The sequence below is a fragment of the Catharus ustulatus genome, chromosome 3, assembly GCF_009819885.2.
Source record: "Catharus ustulatus isolate bCatUst1 chromosome 3, bCatUst1.pri.v2, whole genome shotgun sequence".
NCBI lineage: Eukaryota > Metazoa > Chordata > Aves > Passeriformes > Turdidae > Catharus > Catharus ustulatus.
This window is the reverse complement of record NC_046223.1, coordinates 61,030,379-61,046,030: the sequence shown is the minus strand read 5'-3', so window position 1 is coordinate 61,046,030 and position 15,652 is coordinate 61,030,379. Positions and strand designations below refer to the sequence as shown.

At 43.0% G+C, this 15,652-nt stretch overlaps 1 protein-coding gene across 2 annotated transcripts; it reads right to left on the bottom strand.

The window, feature by feature from the left end:
* Window positions 1-907: 907 nt before the first annotated feature.
* LOC116993686 (pantetheinase) lies at window positions 908-15,139 on the bottom strand. 2 transcript variants are annotated; one of them, XR_004417339.2, is made up of 9 exons: window positions 13,677-15,139; window positions 11,734-11,975; window positions 11,508-11,638; window positions 9,594-9,786; window positions 7,892-8,186; window positions 5,939-6,312; window positions 4,879-5,049; window positions 4,322-4,507; window positions 908-1,375 (listed from the first exon to the last, which is right to left on the bottom strand). XR_004417339.2 is itself a non-coding variant. In XM_033054547.2 (8 exons), exons 2-8 carry the CDS (start codon window positions 11,944-11,946, stop codon window positions 4,388-4,390), a joined length of 1,497 nt encoding a protein of 498 aa, XP_032910438.1. In that variant the 5' UTR covers window positions 11,947-11,975; window positions 13,677-15,139; the 3' UTR covers window positions 4,280-4,387. The 2 variants fall into 2 exon arrangements, 1 of the variants encoding a protein (XP_032910438.1); XM_033054547.2 differs by lacking the exon at window positions 908-1,375 and having other exon boundaries at window positions 4,280-4,507.
* Between the last annotated feature and the right edge of the window lie 513 nt (window positions 15,140-15,652).

The following is a 15,652-nucleotide window of genomic DNA, read 5'->3' as shown; positions in this document are numbered from 1 at the left end:
TGAAAGGTCTTTTCCAGCCCAGAAGATTCTATGATTCTATGGTGAGACCAGGAATGGTAGCAGTGTGGGGAAAAGGAAGGAGAAATTACATGAGCAGAAGTGTCTGACTACTCTTAAGGATACAACCACAGAACATGCACATCTTTATACAATGATGTGCTGAGAGAAGGTCACTAAGGTCCAGCAGCATCAACCAAACACAGGTCACTGGGGAGAAGAGAAAGCAAAAATGTGAAGTGCCATCTCACCAGGACTAGTTGGTCTGAAATAGAATTCTAAATCCCCAAATTCCTGAAGAAAATTGATCTGCAGAGCAGCACCACCTAGCATTAACAAGAAGGAGCAAAGGGCAAGGCTTATTTCACATATATTTGTGTTATATGACTAGAAAAAACCAAAGAAGATGAGAGGGAGGAGCTGCTATGAGATACCAAGTCACTCAGTGACTTGTTTACAGGTTGCAGTAAAAATTCTGTCACTGAATAGCATCCATGGCAGTCAGGAGGTGTCACCAAGCTGTTTTTCAGAACTGACAACCAGAATAATTTGAGGTTTCAATTCCAAGTTTTGTTTCAACAGAGGTTTCATATGAATAATGATTCAAATCATGTTCTGACCAAAAAGTGGTCGCACATTTTGTTTCAGGAGGATCTCTTTGACTGGGGTCCTCCTTCAGCTTCCATGATGCACTGTGTTGCCATTTCCTACATTATATGCACCAATGGCATAAAGGATATAAAACCAAAGCAACAGAAATAGGTTAATAAAAAGTCTAATTGTGGTAAAAGAGCAGACTGGCATAGGTCAGCACTACTCATATTCCAGATGCAAAGAAATATTAAGCATGTGTATAGACCTGCCACAAATCATATCTTCACTGCTTTATTTACTGGTCCCATAATAATCTGCAATGAAAAAATATGCAATGCTGGTTTAATAAGAATGTATACTCTGGACTACAATTCAAGTTTTCTGAGGGTTAGAAAAATAAAAATCCAGCAAACAGAGAAAAACAACTGCTGTTTTGAACTGATAAAATTATAGTAATCTTATGACATAGAAACAGATTCTTCTCAATAAATTGTAGTAATAAGATAATATTGCCACATTATTACTAAACCAAACACATTGATGAGATTTTGCAACTGGAAATGAGAAACATAATTGGGATTGTTGTTGTAGATGATGCTGTGTCACATTTGGACATAAACACAATACCAGAGTGGAGCTTCAGTTAGAGAAATATCACGGGAAGGGATGTTGGTTGTGGGTCTTGTTTCAGATGATCCCTTTCATATCACCATCCAGAAAGTATCACAGTAATGACTGGTTTCATTGGTTCCTTCTTCCTTATCAAGCGTCCATCATTCAGGATCTGATTGAAAAATGTGAAACAAGGAGTTTAACAGAGGAGTACCCATATAAACACACTAAGAGCTTAGAAAAGTGTGACAAAACAGGAAGAAGGTATGTCAGACCATATCTCTCACTGAAACTAGTGATTTCATTAAAATGTATTTAATAGGTCTGACTAATCACCATGAGCAGGTTCACTTTGGCTGCTTTGAGTTTATTCCATTGCTATCCTGCAGAGGACTTAGCAGGACACAGCTCCAGGGTGTCTTAGAAACTTATTTGCTCTAGTATCTTCATATTCCTCAATTCCTATGTGTCAGTATGTGTAGCTTGCTTCTGTGTTTCTCTAGACCAAAGAAATTGCATTAGCATCTCACTATACTTAGATATCATGCCCCCAACATGCCAGCAACAGAAGGGTCCCTTGAGTTTATCCCAGCGTCTCTGCCAGTCACTCTGTTTCATGGGGCATCACTTTCCAACAGCTTTCCACCAGAAAATATGAATCTGGACAGAATTTTTCCTCTGGAATAAGGCATGTACCTCGTTTCCTGGCTGTCACTAGCCTGAAGCAAAAGAGCAGGCTATTCCACCAGGTGCAGTGGCATGGCTGCTCCTCTGCACACCTTTCTGTCCCCACAAACACGCTGAGTATTGAGAGCCTTCACTTTTAATCTTCAACTCATTTCAATTCCATTAGTTGCTATGAAATTCTCAATTTTTTGACTCTCTAGTATTTGCAATATTCTCATTTGAAGCAGGCTGTCTGAGCAGTGGGAAGCAGAACAGGCTGTCTGCTTTCAGCTACAGCAGACTGTCACTGCAGAGTTGGTTCAGAAAAGACAAACCTGTGGATGAATGCAGATACCACAGAGTTCTCTCACACAGTAGTTCTGCTTACTGACCCTTCAATCATTTGGAATACTGAATCTTGTCTGGTAATGTTCATCCCTATGTATTTCTCTACACACATTACTGGATCCAGCACTCTGATTCAGTAGCCCTAAATAGAAGCCTTTTAAAAGCTGCTTCAGTGACAGTTGAACTCATGTAGCTTGGAAGCCTTCCTCCTTTATGGGAGAGCAAATGGGAGACGGAACAAAGAGAACAGTTATTGAGATATTCTGGCCTTGCTTGGACACAGACCATAGAAAAAGCAACCAAAGTTTTGAGGGAAAGGCTGGGAAAGCACAACATATGCAGCTATCGAGTTTTTTGAAACTATGTGGTTTTGTAAGTTTGCCAAGTAATGCAAACAATAGGCTGATTCTGTAAATAGGGGGAAATTCTGGCTTGGGGGTGTGACTGCTTGAGAGCTGTAAATGCTTGTTTAGCAGCAATATATAACGCTGAACAATGAGAACAATAAACAACGTCAAGGACTTCGATAACTTCAGTGACTTCAGTAACATCAACTCTGACTTCACCTCTGACTTCTTTTTGTTTGGGTTTGGCTTCTTGCTCGGATTATTTTGGCACTCCTCCTTTGAAGTCCTGTCTCTCAGTCACATGGCACTCCTTCTCTGCCTCGCTTTTTTTACCAAGTGAAATATAGGCTGAGTCACATTAAGCACAATCAGACATCAGTGTGAAGGAGGAAGTAGCAAATGCTCCCTTGTTTAGCAACAGTGAGGACATCAGCCAGAAAGGTGACTGCCCTGCCAGGGCTGAGCAGAAATATTTACACGTGCAGGGTTAGGGGAATGCCTGGCAGAATTGCAGTCCCACTGCCGGGACAAGATACAGTGGAGTGTTCCCTGTTTGCCTCTGTACCAGCAAGCACCGCTCCCAATTTCCTGTGGAGCTGGGAGCTCGCCCAGGACCAAGGAACTGACACTGTTTGTTAAACAAACTGGAGAAAACTGCAGTGGTCTGGCCTATCCGTGGCTGTGGACAATGTCAGAGGAAACTCATCTCGCAGTCCGCCTACTGTGCACACCTCTCTCCTCCCATCCACTCTTCCCACCCCTGTACTGCGCCCGGCCCCACCTCTGCTGCTGCCCGATGCTGATACTTGCACAGACTACAATCCTATTTTTAAAACATTCCCTTTGTTACAAAAATCCAATGTGTTTTGCCTCCTACGAGTCTGTATTTTTTAATTATGTTGGTCAGATTAAATGTAAACAATGTTTGTGCTTCAAAACAAACCCCAGAACAAACAGCAGATTTAGGCACACATAGAAATCTTAGCTGGGAAGCACAAAGTAATCCAGTGCACTTGCCTAGGAGGTACAGTCTGCAGGGTCCACATGTGCAGACGTGCCAGCGTGTCCCAGCTGCTCCAGCTGTGCACTCCCCTTACCCAACACAGTCCTGACTCTCCTCGCACTGGCAGGAGCAACCACTCCATGGGAGCACAGACATGCTCCTGAGAAACTGCTCGTTTTGAGAATTTGTGATACAAACAGCTATCAACCATTCTGTGCAAGGGAGATTTTCCACATCTTAAAAATGTGGCTAGAAAAATTAAAGTAAATTCCACCCTCAAGAATTACCTACGATGGTATGACAACATTAGAATATGTTGAGCTGAATAACTGTTTTTTGAAGGTACAACGTTTAGAGGCTTGTTTTCCTTTTTAAAGGAAATTAGAATCTTCAAAGGTTCTGCTAATCTTGTGTTCAGAAAAGTGCCTGTTCAGAAATGGGGTGGGAATACTGTTGTGGAAGTGGCTCCTAATACTCCAACAAAAATTTCAAATAATTAAAAACTGGCTTTTATTGGGGCACAACCCACTGAATCCTACACCACTAAAGTCAGAGGAATTTAATTCCTATTGTTCCCAGTGTAAAGGCCCAGCCTATGTCAACCAAAGCAATCATATAAAAACACATACACAAGATTCCAGCAGATTTGTGCTTCAAAACTAAGTCAATAAATCTATGTGCAGTGACTATGCTGTTAGTTAAGGCAACTGGAGAAATAGAATGCCATTTTATTATGAATATTTGTATTAATTACCATTATTTGTAATTAATTAGTGTTACAGAAACAAGCAGATGAAAGCTTGAAGGATCTGCTGTGAAGTCATGGTGAAGCTTGATCTGTGTGTGGAGGGTCCTTTTCATACCACCTCCCAAAGAGTGTTACACTCAAAAGTGGCTTTGACGTTGGATTCTGACTTATCAGACGTCCATCAGGCAGCACCTGGTCATGAAAAAGTGAAATAAGCAGGAGCATCATCAAAGCAGCACTACTGTATGACGAACACAAAATAGTATATTCATTCATTGTGATCTAGTTGAGAGAGGTCCAGTCTGAATTGGAGGTAGCAGGAAGTCTGAGAAAAACTACATTTCTGTCTTGAGGGAGATCTTGTTCTAGAGGATTTGGGAGAACAGGGCAGAAGAGAATTGGCAAGGTGGACTTACTGTATGAAGACAACCAGGAAAATCAGGCAGAAATAAAGCTGCCTTGAACTCAAGGCATAGCACAGAGGATACTGATAACAACTAAGTGTCTCTTGTAGTGGCTTTCTGACCACTGATGTCTGACAAATCACAAGGGTGCCCCATTACCTTGAACTCCCCGGGGGCCAGCTGCACCCCGCTGTACAACACTTCTGGGAAGACGTAGCTGGTGCCAAATGTGCCACTGAGGGAGAACATCTCAAACTTGGTCTGAGCTGTCTCCACGGGCTGCCCACACGTGCTCAAGTTTGTGCTGGGGCACTTGAGCAGAGAGCAGATCTGTGGGGGGGAGGAGACAACACTGTATTTAGCAAGACAGTAACACTGATAGGAAAGTCTTGTGCCATCAAAACTAATGTGTGTCAGAGCAGGTGAGAATCACAGGTTCCTTTTCATAACCCTTGGCCAACTCCTTTTCAGTTGTAGCTTATTTTTTTACTGCTTGATCTGATTGGGAGTATTGCAGATCTGCATTGTCTTACTCTTACAATTTTATAAATAGATTGTTTCTGACATAAGTGCAGCCAAACTACCTTATTTCATGTTTGAAGCCCAATCCTGTTGCTTCCAATTCTTTCAATCACCAGTTGTCTTATTCAAAAGTTTCTTTCTCATATCTTAGTAAGATGAGTTTGTGAATGTAAATTTTAGGCAACTGAAACAAAGTGCTCCACATCGGTACATTGTACAAGTGCATATCCAGGTCCTCTTACTGCTAATTGTACATGTTGCTAACCTACCCGATGCATTTCTGTGTAATCTGCTCCAGGTGACTTTGCCTTGGCAGGGGAGTTTGACTATGTGATCTTCAGATATGCCTTTCAAACCCAATAATTCTGTGATTCTGTAATGTGGAAGAGATTCAGAACACTTACTGCAGATATTCACAGAAGAGAACCTAAATTTAGGCAATACTGCACACCACCAAAAATAGTGAGTGCACTCTGGGCATTTAAAGGAGGTTTAGAGACCTCTCTACTGCATTTGTTGGATTTGAAGGCAAATAGGCTTGCAAGTTTTAGCAACTCCTTTCCTTTGCTAGCAAATAGGGCACTAGAACTGCAGCATAGAAGAATGAATCATTGAATTCTCTTTTTCCGCCACAGAGCTGAAGGTTTCTCCCTGCAAATAAACTTCCTCAAGTAAGTAACTCTCTCCAAAGAATTACCTGAAGATAGTACTGTCCTTCAACAACATGAAGGCCATCAAAAGCACCCAGGACATAAACTTCATCATCTCTTTTTTCTGCCATATTGTATGTCAAGTGACAGCAGAGATCTTTTTGGCAAACAGTGAGAATGCCTCCAGGCTTAGTGAGCTCTGTGAAAGTAAAGGGATCTTCAAAGATGATTCCTGTGAATTCATGGTCATTCTGTGAGAATCTTCCAACACTCAAAGCATATGAGTTCCAGTTGACAGCAGGCGGGGTGGCAGGAGAAAGATGAGGGTGTGCATCTAGTTTAGCAATGAGGAGGTGACCATCTTCAGTTTTCATGTTGTAGGAGTATGCTCTGGCTCCAGCTGGTGCATAAATGCCACTCCCTGAGGAGAGTACAACAGTCAGTCCTTTTTTAAAAATCATGTTGTCCTTCTAAGTGTCTCTACTGATCGCTTCTCCACTATTCTACACAGATTAAAGTAATTTTAATCTCATCAAAGGTGTCCATTAGCAACTCAGTATACAAAGCTCATGCTCTGGCAAAGAATAGCATTTATTCCCTTAGATGAGGTCTACTCAGTGTAGCCAAAGGCAGAGGATGTTTGGTTTATTATGTTATGTTATGATTGTATTTATGGCCTCCTCAGTTGTCTTTTCTCTTGTAGGCAATAGAATTTATAATTATTTTTTTCTCAGCTGACTGATATGAAAGGACCATCTACTGACTGAGACGATCCAAAACACAACACAGGCAGGTATCACAGGCCTGTCCTGGTGAACAGGAGGCAGCAACTCTCCAGCCCTCTTCACACTGGCTGAGAACTCCTCCCCTCATGGGTGATTCACATCTGACCAGCACCAAGCAAAATATAGGGAAATCAAAGGTCTCTCATACCCAACACTGCAGAAGCCCATCAGGCATTTCAAACAAAAAGTCCCAAAACAGTACCGTGGTTGCACAGCTCAGTGAAGATACTGGTCTAAATGAAATATACAGTAATTTCACGAATATAAGGCGCACCCTTTTGACTAAAATTTAGATCAAAACCCAGAAGTGCGCCTTATATATGGACAAAGTTTGGAAATTTACCAACCCGGAAGTGCGAGCCATGGGAGCTGAGCTGCGCCAGCCGGCGCCAGGGGCAGGCAGGAGTGCTGGGTCCCGCGGCACTGGGGCTGCGTTTAAAGGCTACACGAATCTGTGAAAAATGTTTCCAAATTGAGCACCTGCCAGTAAAGCCCGCAATCGTGTGATTCTGTTACTAATTCGTTACTTTGTTGTGCGCAGATCCTCACTGCAAAAAAAAAGTGCGCCTTATAGTCTGGTGCGCCTTATATATAGACAAAGTTTGGAAATTTGCAGACACCCGGAAGTGCGCCTTATAATCCGGAGCGCCTTATAGTCTTGAAATTACTGTACTATTCCATAAGCTGAGCTAAAAAAAAAAAATCAATGCTACATTCTAAAATTAAGATGTGGACTTCTTAGCAGTGTTACTACAACAGGCCTGAACGTGTGTTTTTAATGGTTTTCCGCAACAGTGTTAAATACAGTCATACAAATAAGTCTCTAATTTGGCAGAATAAATGTAGCTACATATATGGTTTACAAGTGTATTTACAGTTCAGCATTCAATCATAGACTTAGAAGTGAAAAGGCAAAGAGCCTTAAAAACCTCAAAAATTTCTATTCAGGTATAAGGGCAGTAACCTACTACTTGTTTAGAGCCATTAACAAAAAAGATAATCCTAAGAAGCTAGGGCAAAGAAAACACTTTTGTTGAGTTTTGTTGTGTCTTGTATGAAACCAATAGGAAGAGGATCCATCAGCTTTAAAATTTGGCAACTGGACTCTTAATCTTACAGATAAATATATTACATTCCTCTGCAAAATCACTTTGTAGAGCAGGGAATAACAGATTTGTGGTTATAGAGATTTTTGCAGAGTGAAAATTAAATTACCTGTCATTTCCATGCTGGTGTTATGAGTGTTGGCTGCTAAGACATTAACACGCATGCCCATAGCCCAAGCAGAGTGAAACTGAACTGCAGTCAGAAAGGGCAGGACATTCATCCAAGCTGTCAGGAAGAGCACGGTGTCCACCTGCATCTTGTTCACCAGGACCACGGCAGGCTCATAGAAAAGGATGTCAAAGCAAGTGAAAATGCCAAACTTCCCAAAAGGAGTCTCAAAGGTGACAGCTTCTGGCTCTTTTGGGAAATTAAACTGACGACTCTCTCCTTCAAAGAGATTATACTGTAGGGGAAGGAAAATAGAGAAACCAGTTAGAGGCACTTACTAAACATATGTCTTAGAGTCATTCCCTAAAGCTGTACAGAATGACTAGAGAGAATTTTTGACCTGTGTTGGAAACCCTTACAGGTGGGAAATCAGGCTGATTTGATCATTGTATGATCACCGTACCCAGAATATATAACACATTTTACATATTGTCCTGGCATCTAGCTAGGAAAGCAGCCAGCTGCCTTCAGGTCTGTTGATGACATCTGCATAACAATAATCTCTTCACTCCCCCCACCTAGTTTATATTTCTAGTGACCCAAATGCAACCAGAAGAGAAACAGTAATGTAAGAGAAGCAGAGGGGATCTGGTGCCAAGAGACAAAATTGGTGACCTTGGTGTGGAGATTCCCAAAAACATTGTAAGTACAGAGCACCGGCCTGAAGCACAACACAGCATTTGGGACACTGCAGAGTAGAAAATAAAGGTTGCGCTGATGGGGGAAAGGCAGATGATCTCAGCCAACAGAAAACCTGAAGTTTGTGAAATTCTCAGCTTTCCAACATTTTCCTTCTTCCTTCACATTTATTTAGAGTCCTTTATTAATGTCCTGGTGGTCTGAAAGTAAATATGGACACCAAACCAGGAAAGAAGTTCAGCTTTATTTAACTTGTAATTCAGTACCTGGGCCATGGCAGGCTGGGGGACTTGCATTATCAGTGTCTCATTCACCCAGTTTGCTCACAAATAGGTATCTTGGCATTGACTCTAAATAATCAGATGAAATACTGAGCCCAAAGTGCATTATATAAACTGACGTCACTCTACCCACATTGGCATGATATCTGGCATGACTCATAAACAGCTTTGATGGAACTTGAAGGTAGGCACATAATACTGAAAGAGGAACTTCCCCTGGGTGCAAATGTTTAAATATCCTTATGTCTTTTTACACCTATCTTAGATCCATCATTTTGTCCAAATAATTCTCATTGTGCAAAAACTGTGCAAAAAAAGTTTCAGGAAAAAAATGGTCCTGCCTTTCTGAAATTAGACTGCTTATCTACAATGAAATAGAGATGAACATTGAAATCCTGGAACATGAAGTGGTAGACTGGTGAAAAGCTGGCACTGAAAACTGAAGCTGCTCAAGCAGCAGAATTTACAGTAGTAGTGAGCTAATGAACTGAGGAAGTCAACCAAAACCATATGCCACTAAATTCCACCAGAGCAATAATTTTTCATTCCAGTCTGTTTTGAGAAAAATTACAGTGAATGCAAATTTGGCATCAAGGCTTCATAGCAAGAGAGATATTATAAAGAAAAGCAAAACTCTGCCAGTGGACAATAACTGGTAGCTAATTCTGTTCCTGAATTGAGACATTTTGGAAGTAGTTCCTGTCTCTCCAAGGCCAACTTACCTTGTGGTAACGAGCCACCAGTTTCCCCTGTGTGTCAAAGACAACATCCGTATTGTACTGGTAGCGACCGTCCCCAGGACAGCTGGGATCACTGGAGTCACACGGCTTCTTGTCCCCAATATTTGCAACCACATAGATGGAGTTATTTCTGGCCATGCAGCTGAGTCGTTCCTGCACTGGTGCTGGACCAAATCTATTGCATTTTAGGGAAGGAGAAAAAAAAATAACAAACCCTTTGCTGTCAGTGGTGTCTACTTCCAGAGTGCCTGAGGTCACACCAGCAGCATCTCCAAACCTGCAGCCATGGCAGGGTAGGCAGATACGGAGTTGCTGCAGTGCTTCCTCAGATTGCTTCCTGCCCTTGGAGGCCCTGGAGATGTCCCACTGGCCTCTGCAGGGACATGACTGCCCATCCCCTTCAGCACCTGCAACATGCCCTGCAGTAAACAGATAATCCTTGGGCTGGGAAAGGGCAGGAGAGCAATCTCTGGGCAGAGGAAGACACTAGCTTGGTGTCACACAAGCACATATTTTAGCATCAGGCATACTGGCACCTGAGGACTGCAGCTCTGGACCCTTAACATGTTAAGCACAGTTGAGCTGTGGGATACTGCAGATGATATGGTCAAGGCAATTCAGCAATTAATTTCCTCCCGTAGACAGGAGCTCACAGACCTGTAACCATGGCATGAAGAGCAGTGGCCTATTAATTTCGACATATGATAGGGTCCATGTGCCAGAAACTGGCAGCACCTCTGAAGCACCCAGACCAGCCCATGAAGAGAGCAGTCATCCTCCTTTGTAGTGTGGCAATGCCTACAGCTTTGCAAGGTGTGCATGGGCCATACAAGGAGGACCTCCATGCAAGATACACATACAGCACTAGGAATAAGGCATGCCAGACACTGATGGCAAGTGTTATATTCCCAAAAGCCACTAGTGAAACCCCTGATTGGAACAGTGAGGAGGCACTCAGATCACCTCTGCTAAACCTGTGTGACACACTAGAATAAAGACCTACTTAGACACAGTGCCACCCCATACTCCACTTCTTCCACTACTTCAATGGAAGTCTGCATATTTTAGCTACTTGTATCTCAGCAAAAAGTTGCACCTCCTGTGCTACTCCCCATTGTGACTCTTCTTGGAAGCATTGACTTATTACATCCTCTCAATAACCTGCTTCTCATCAAGCAGGTGCAGAAAGCTGCAGTAAAAAGGGCAGATCGTGGCTGAACACTTACTGCTTGCTATAGGAGTCAGTGCTCAGCTATAGCTTAGTTTGTTGTTGCTGGAACATGCTGCTTGAATGACAGATCATGTTCTACATCACAGAGACTCTAGCAATTCAGACTTTATCTTACCTTAATTGCGGAAAACCAAGATTAAAAGTTCTTGGGTTATTATCATTTAAAAGTTTGGACTTTAACTACTGACCTCATAACCTCTTATTATTTGCTCAGAGACTACTACTTGGCTGTCCAGAAAAATGGTTTGTGTGCTTTTGTTTCAACATGTCATTTGTAAAAGTCGAACCAAAAAGCCAAAGAAATACCAGTGTTCATAATTTACAGTCAGTTCTATTCAAAATAGTGTGGAAAAACTGAAAGCAGAAGGAGAAGCAAAGTATTCTGGCATCAAAAAAAGACATTTCCTCAACTTTTAGTAACCCAAATTCTGTATGTTGTTTGAATTTCTCCTTAAAGTGTCTAATTAAAATAACACAACTTAATGTTTCCCTCATCAACTAGTCATGGACATGCAATATATTTAACCATTTAACTACCTTCATACTCAAGATTAATTAAAACTTATGTCAGAGACATTAGCAGTTCTTAGTCATTTAATGCGAGTTGCTCAAGACTCCATGAGATAAAAGGTTGAAATCACCTAAACCCCTGCAGAAGGGATCACCTTGAGGGGTCAGTGCAGGGAATCCAATTCACCACCGGGTCAGGGATATCCTCCAGGTATGGGTAGAGGGATTCTCTTGTGAATCGCCAGCCATAGATGCCGTCTTCAGGAGTCACAATGATGTGGGCACCCTGTCACAACAGGCTCTGTTTAAAGCTCACAGACAACCAGGAGGGCCAGCAGGAGCAGAAAACACTGATGGACAACCCTCACAGCACCCTCGTACCTGCCGGGCAGCTTCCTTGACGGCCCCTTCCAAGACATCCATGTTTTTGTTCATCAGGGCCAAAGCATCGCTGGGAGAAACGGGCTGGCCAGTGGGATCTGGCAGGATGACGGCGTGCTCGTAGACGGCTGCCAGGAAGGTGTCGGAGGCAAGAGCCTGAAGGGCTGTGAGTGCAAACACCACAGCAGGTAGGAGAGCCTGGGAAGGGAGCATGGCTGCAGCCTCCCACTGTCTAGAGTGTTCTGGATAAACAGTGCAGAGAAAAGAGAAGGGGGACAAAGTTTACTTTGAAAGTGGAATGAATGAAGTGCAGGTCTGTCAAAGCATTACCTTGGAACCAAGCGTGACGTATAAGAAAGTACTGCAGTACACATTAAGGATGTTGCAACAGAACAAACAAAAAATGCCTGGCAATGCCAAGACTAATGAGGGCATTAAAAAATAAGTAATTGAAAACATATCTAGAAAGAACAGTCCAATTACAGTTGTTACACTTTTCTTTGTCTCTGATTACAGCAAGACTTTTTCTATCTATGTGGGCTCAGCCCTGGTGGATCCACCCAGGTGGATATCGTCACCCATGGAGCAAGTCTTTGGTGAATTTTGAGCTGCAAAACTCAGGGCCTTCACATCTTTGCTCTAGTATCTTCATATTCCTCAATTCCTGTGCTATGTGTCAGTATGAGTAGCCTGTTTCTGTGTTTCTCTAGACCAAAGAAATTGCGTTAGCATCTCACTATACTTAGATATCATGCCAGCAACAGAAGGGTCCCTTGAGTTTATCCGAGTGTCTCTGCCAGTCACTCTGTTTCATGGGGCATCATTTTCCAATAGCCTACCACCAGACAATATGAATCTGGACAGAATTTTTCCTCTGGAATAAGGCATGTAAGTACCTCGTTTCCTGGCTCTCACTAGCCTGAAGCAAAAGAGCAGGCTATTCCACCAGGTGCAGTGGCATGGCTGCTCCTCTGCACACCTTTCTGTCCCCACAAACACGCTGAGCATTGAGAGCCTTCACTTTTAATCTTCAACTCATTTCAATTCCATTTGTTGCTATGACATTCTGCATTTTTTGACTCCCTAGTATTTGCAATATTCTCATTTGAAGTAGGCTGTCTGAGCAGTGGGAAGCAGAACAGGCTGTCTGCTTTCAGCTACAGCAGACTGTCACTGCAGAGTTGGTTCAGAAAAGACAAACCTGTGGATGAATGCAGATACCACAGAGTTCTCTCACACAGTAGTTCTGCTTACTGACCCTTCAATTATTTGGAATATTGAATTTTGTCTGGTAATGTTCATCCTTATGTATTTCTCTACACACATTACTAGATCCAGCACTCTCATTCAGTAGCCTTAAATACAAGACTTTTAAAAGTGGATGTAGAGATTTAAGTGATAGTTGAACTAAAGTAGCTTTAAAGCATTCCTCATTCTCTGCCTCGCTTTTTTTACCAAGTGAAATATAGGCTGAGTCACATTAAGCACAATCAGACATCAGTGTGAAGGAGGAAGTAGAAAATGCTCCCTTGTTTAGCAACAGTGAGGACATCAGCCAGAAAGGTGACTGCCCTGCCAGGGCTGAGCAGAAATATTTACAGGTGCAGGGCTAGGGGAATGCCTGGCAGAATTGCAGTCCCACTGCTGGGACAAGATACAGTGGAGTGTTCCCTGTTTGCCTCTGTACCAGCAAGCACCGCTCCCAATTTCCTGCGGAGCTGGGAGCTCACCCCGGAGCAAGGAACTGACACTGTTTGTTAAACAAACTGGAGAAAACTGCAGTGGTCCGGCCTATCCGTGGCTGTGGACAATGTCAGAGGAAACTCATCTCGCAGTCCGCCTACTGTGCACACCTCTCTCCTCCCATCCACTCTTCCCACCCCTGTACTGCGCCCGGCCCCATCTCTGCTGCTGCCTGATGCTGGGGCTGCCTGGGGACTTACTTTGTAAGCGGGACGCAGTTTGGTGCTAAATCAGCGGAGCTGTAGCGGGAGTCTGTCAGACTGAGGTCCGGCTTCCATTCGTGTGCCTAGCGAGAGCCCAGTGAGGAAGAGCACTGCGCGTTCCAAGGGTTAAGCTTGCCTGGAGAAGGCTGTGTCAGAGGTCACTCCGGCAGCCACGCAATCACTGCCCAGCACTGAGTACATGTGAGCAGCACACAGGAAGTCAGAAGGCGCTCACTGCTGGCAACAGCACACAGCTGTGTTTCTTATGCCATGACAGGACATGTTTACCCAGGGAGCAGATAGAAATTTAAAGACACAGTGCTTTTCCTCCCCCAAAGCAGAATGTTTCCCATTACTTCCACTATATGAGTAGTAGAGGGTTTCAGTTTGATACTTTCACGGACGACAATCCTATTTTTAAAACATTCCCTTTGTTACAAAAACCCAATGTGTTTTGCCTCCTACGAGTCTGTATTTTTTAATTATGTCGGTCAGATTAAATATAAACAATGTTTGTGCTTCAAAACAAACCCCCAGAACAAACAGCAGATTTAGGCACACATAGAAATCTCAGCTGGGAAGCACAAAGTAATCCAGTGCACTTGCCTAAGAGGTACAGTCTGCAGGGTCCACATGTGCAGACATGCCAGCGTGTCCCAGCTGCTCCAGCTGTGCACTCCCCTCACCCAACACCTGCCGGCACAGTCCCGACTCTCCTCGCAACCACTCCATGGGAGCACAGACATGCTCCTGAGAAACTGCTTGTTTTGAGCATTTGTGATACAAACAGCTATCAACCATTCTGTGCAAGGGAGATTTTCCACATCTTAAAAATGTGGCTAGAAAAATTAAAGTAAACTCCACCCTCAAGAAGTACCTATGATGGTATGACAACATTAGAATATGTTGAGCTGAATAACTGTTTTTTGAAGGTACAACGTTTTGAGGCTTGTTTTCTTTTTCAAAGGAACCACATGTACATATTCTTTAAATACCTTCAGGGATGGTAACTTCCCTGGGCAACCTGTTCCAATGCTTGATAATCCTTTCAATGATGATTATTTTTCCTAATAACCAATCTAAACCTCCCCTGGCACAACCTGAGGCCACTTCCTTATGTCCTGTTACTTGACAGAAATGATCCACCCAACCTCCACCTCACCACAACCTCCTTTCAGGTAGTTGCAGGGAGAAATAAAGTCCCCTCAGCAATAAATCCTGACAAACCTACAACCTGCAAAACCCCTAAAGCCACTTCTGCAAGATGTGTTGCAGATGTACAATCAGCACAGAGAAGCACACATACTTACCTTGTCCTGTCCTTGCCAAAGCTGCTGGGTGAGCTCACCTTCAAGGGTGTTACAGCATAGGGTCACCCCAAGGTCTACTCTTCCATCATTTATAAAACAGAAAAGGAGATTAATATGCCTAATGAAGTCAAAATGCATCATGAAGAAAACAAATGTTTTGGGGTGGGCCTAAAAAAAATGCCTTGTCTTAAATGTCCCCAATAAAATTTTAAAAAAGCAAACAGACTGTACAGAGAGTATTGCAGCCTTCCCACTGTTCAAATAAGAGCAGAAAACTCTTACCTGCAAAACTCTTACCTGTGTCCTTCAACAACACATAGCTCATCAAAGGCACCCAGGACATAAACTCCATCTTGCTGCTTCTCTATCATCAGATGACAACAGAGGTTCTGCAGGCAAATGTCTCAATTTCCCTCAGATTCAGTGAGTTCCATGAAGAAGAAGAGGTCACGGTAAACAGCCCCACTGAAAGAGAGTTTGTTTGATGGAAGCTGTTTGATCTGGCTGGCATACAATGTCCAGTTAACAGCAGCAGGATACCCAGGAGAGAGATGTGGGCATGACCATTATCCGTTTCAGTATTGTAGTCATATGCTCTTGGACTATCTGAAGCATAAATACCATTCCCTGCAAACACATAACACCAGAAGTTTTCTAATCTGA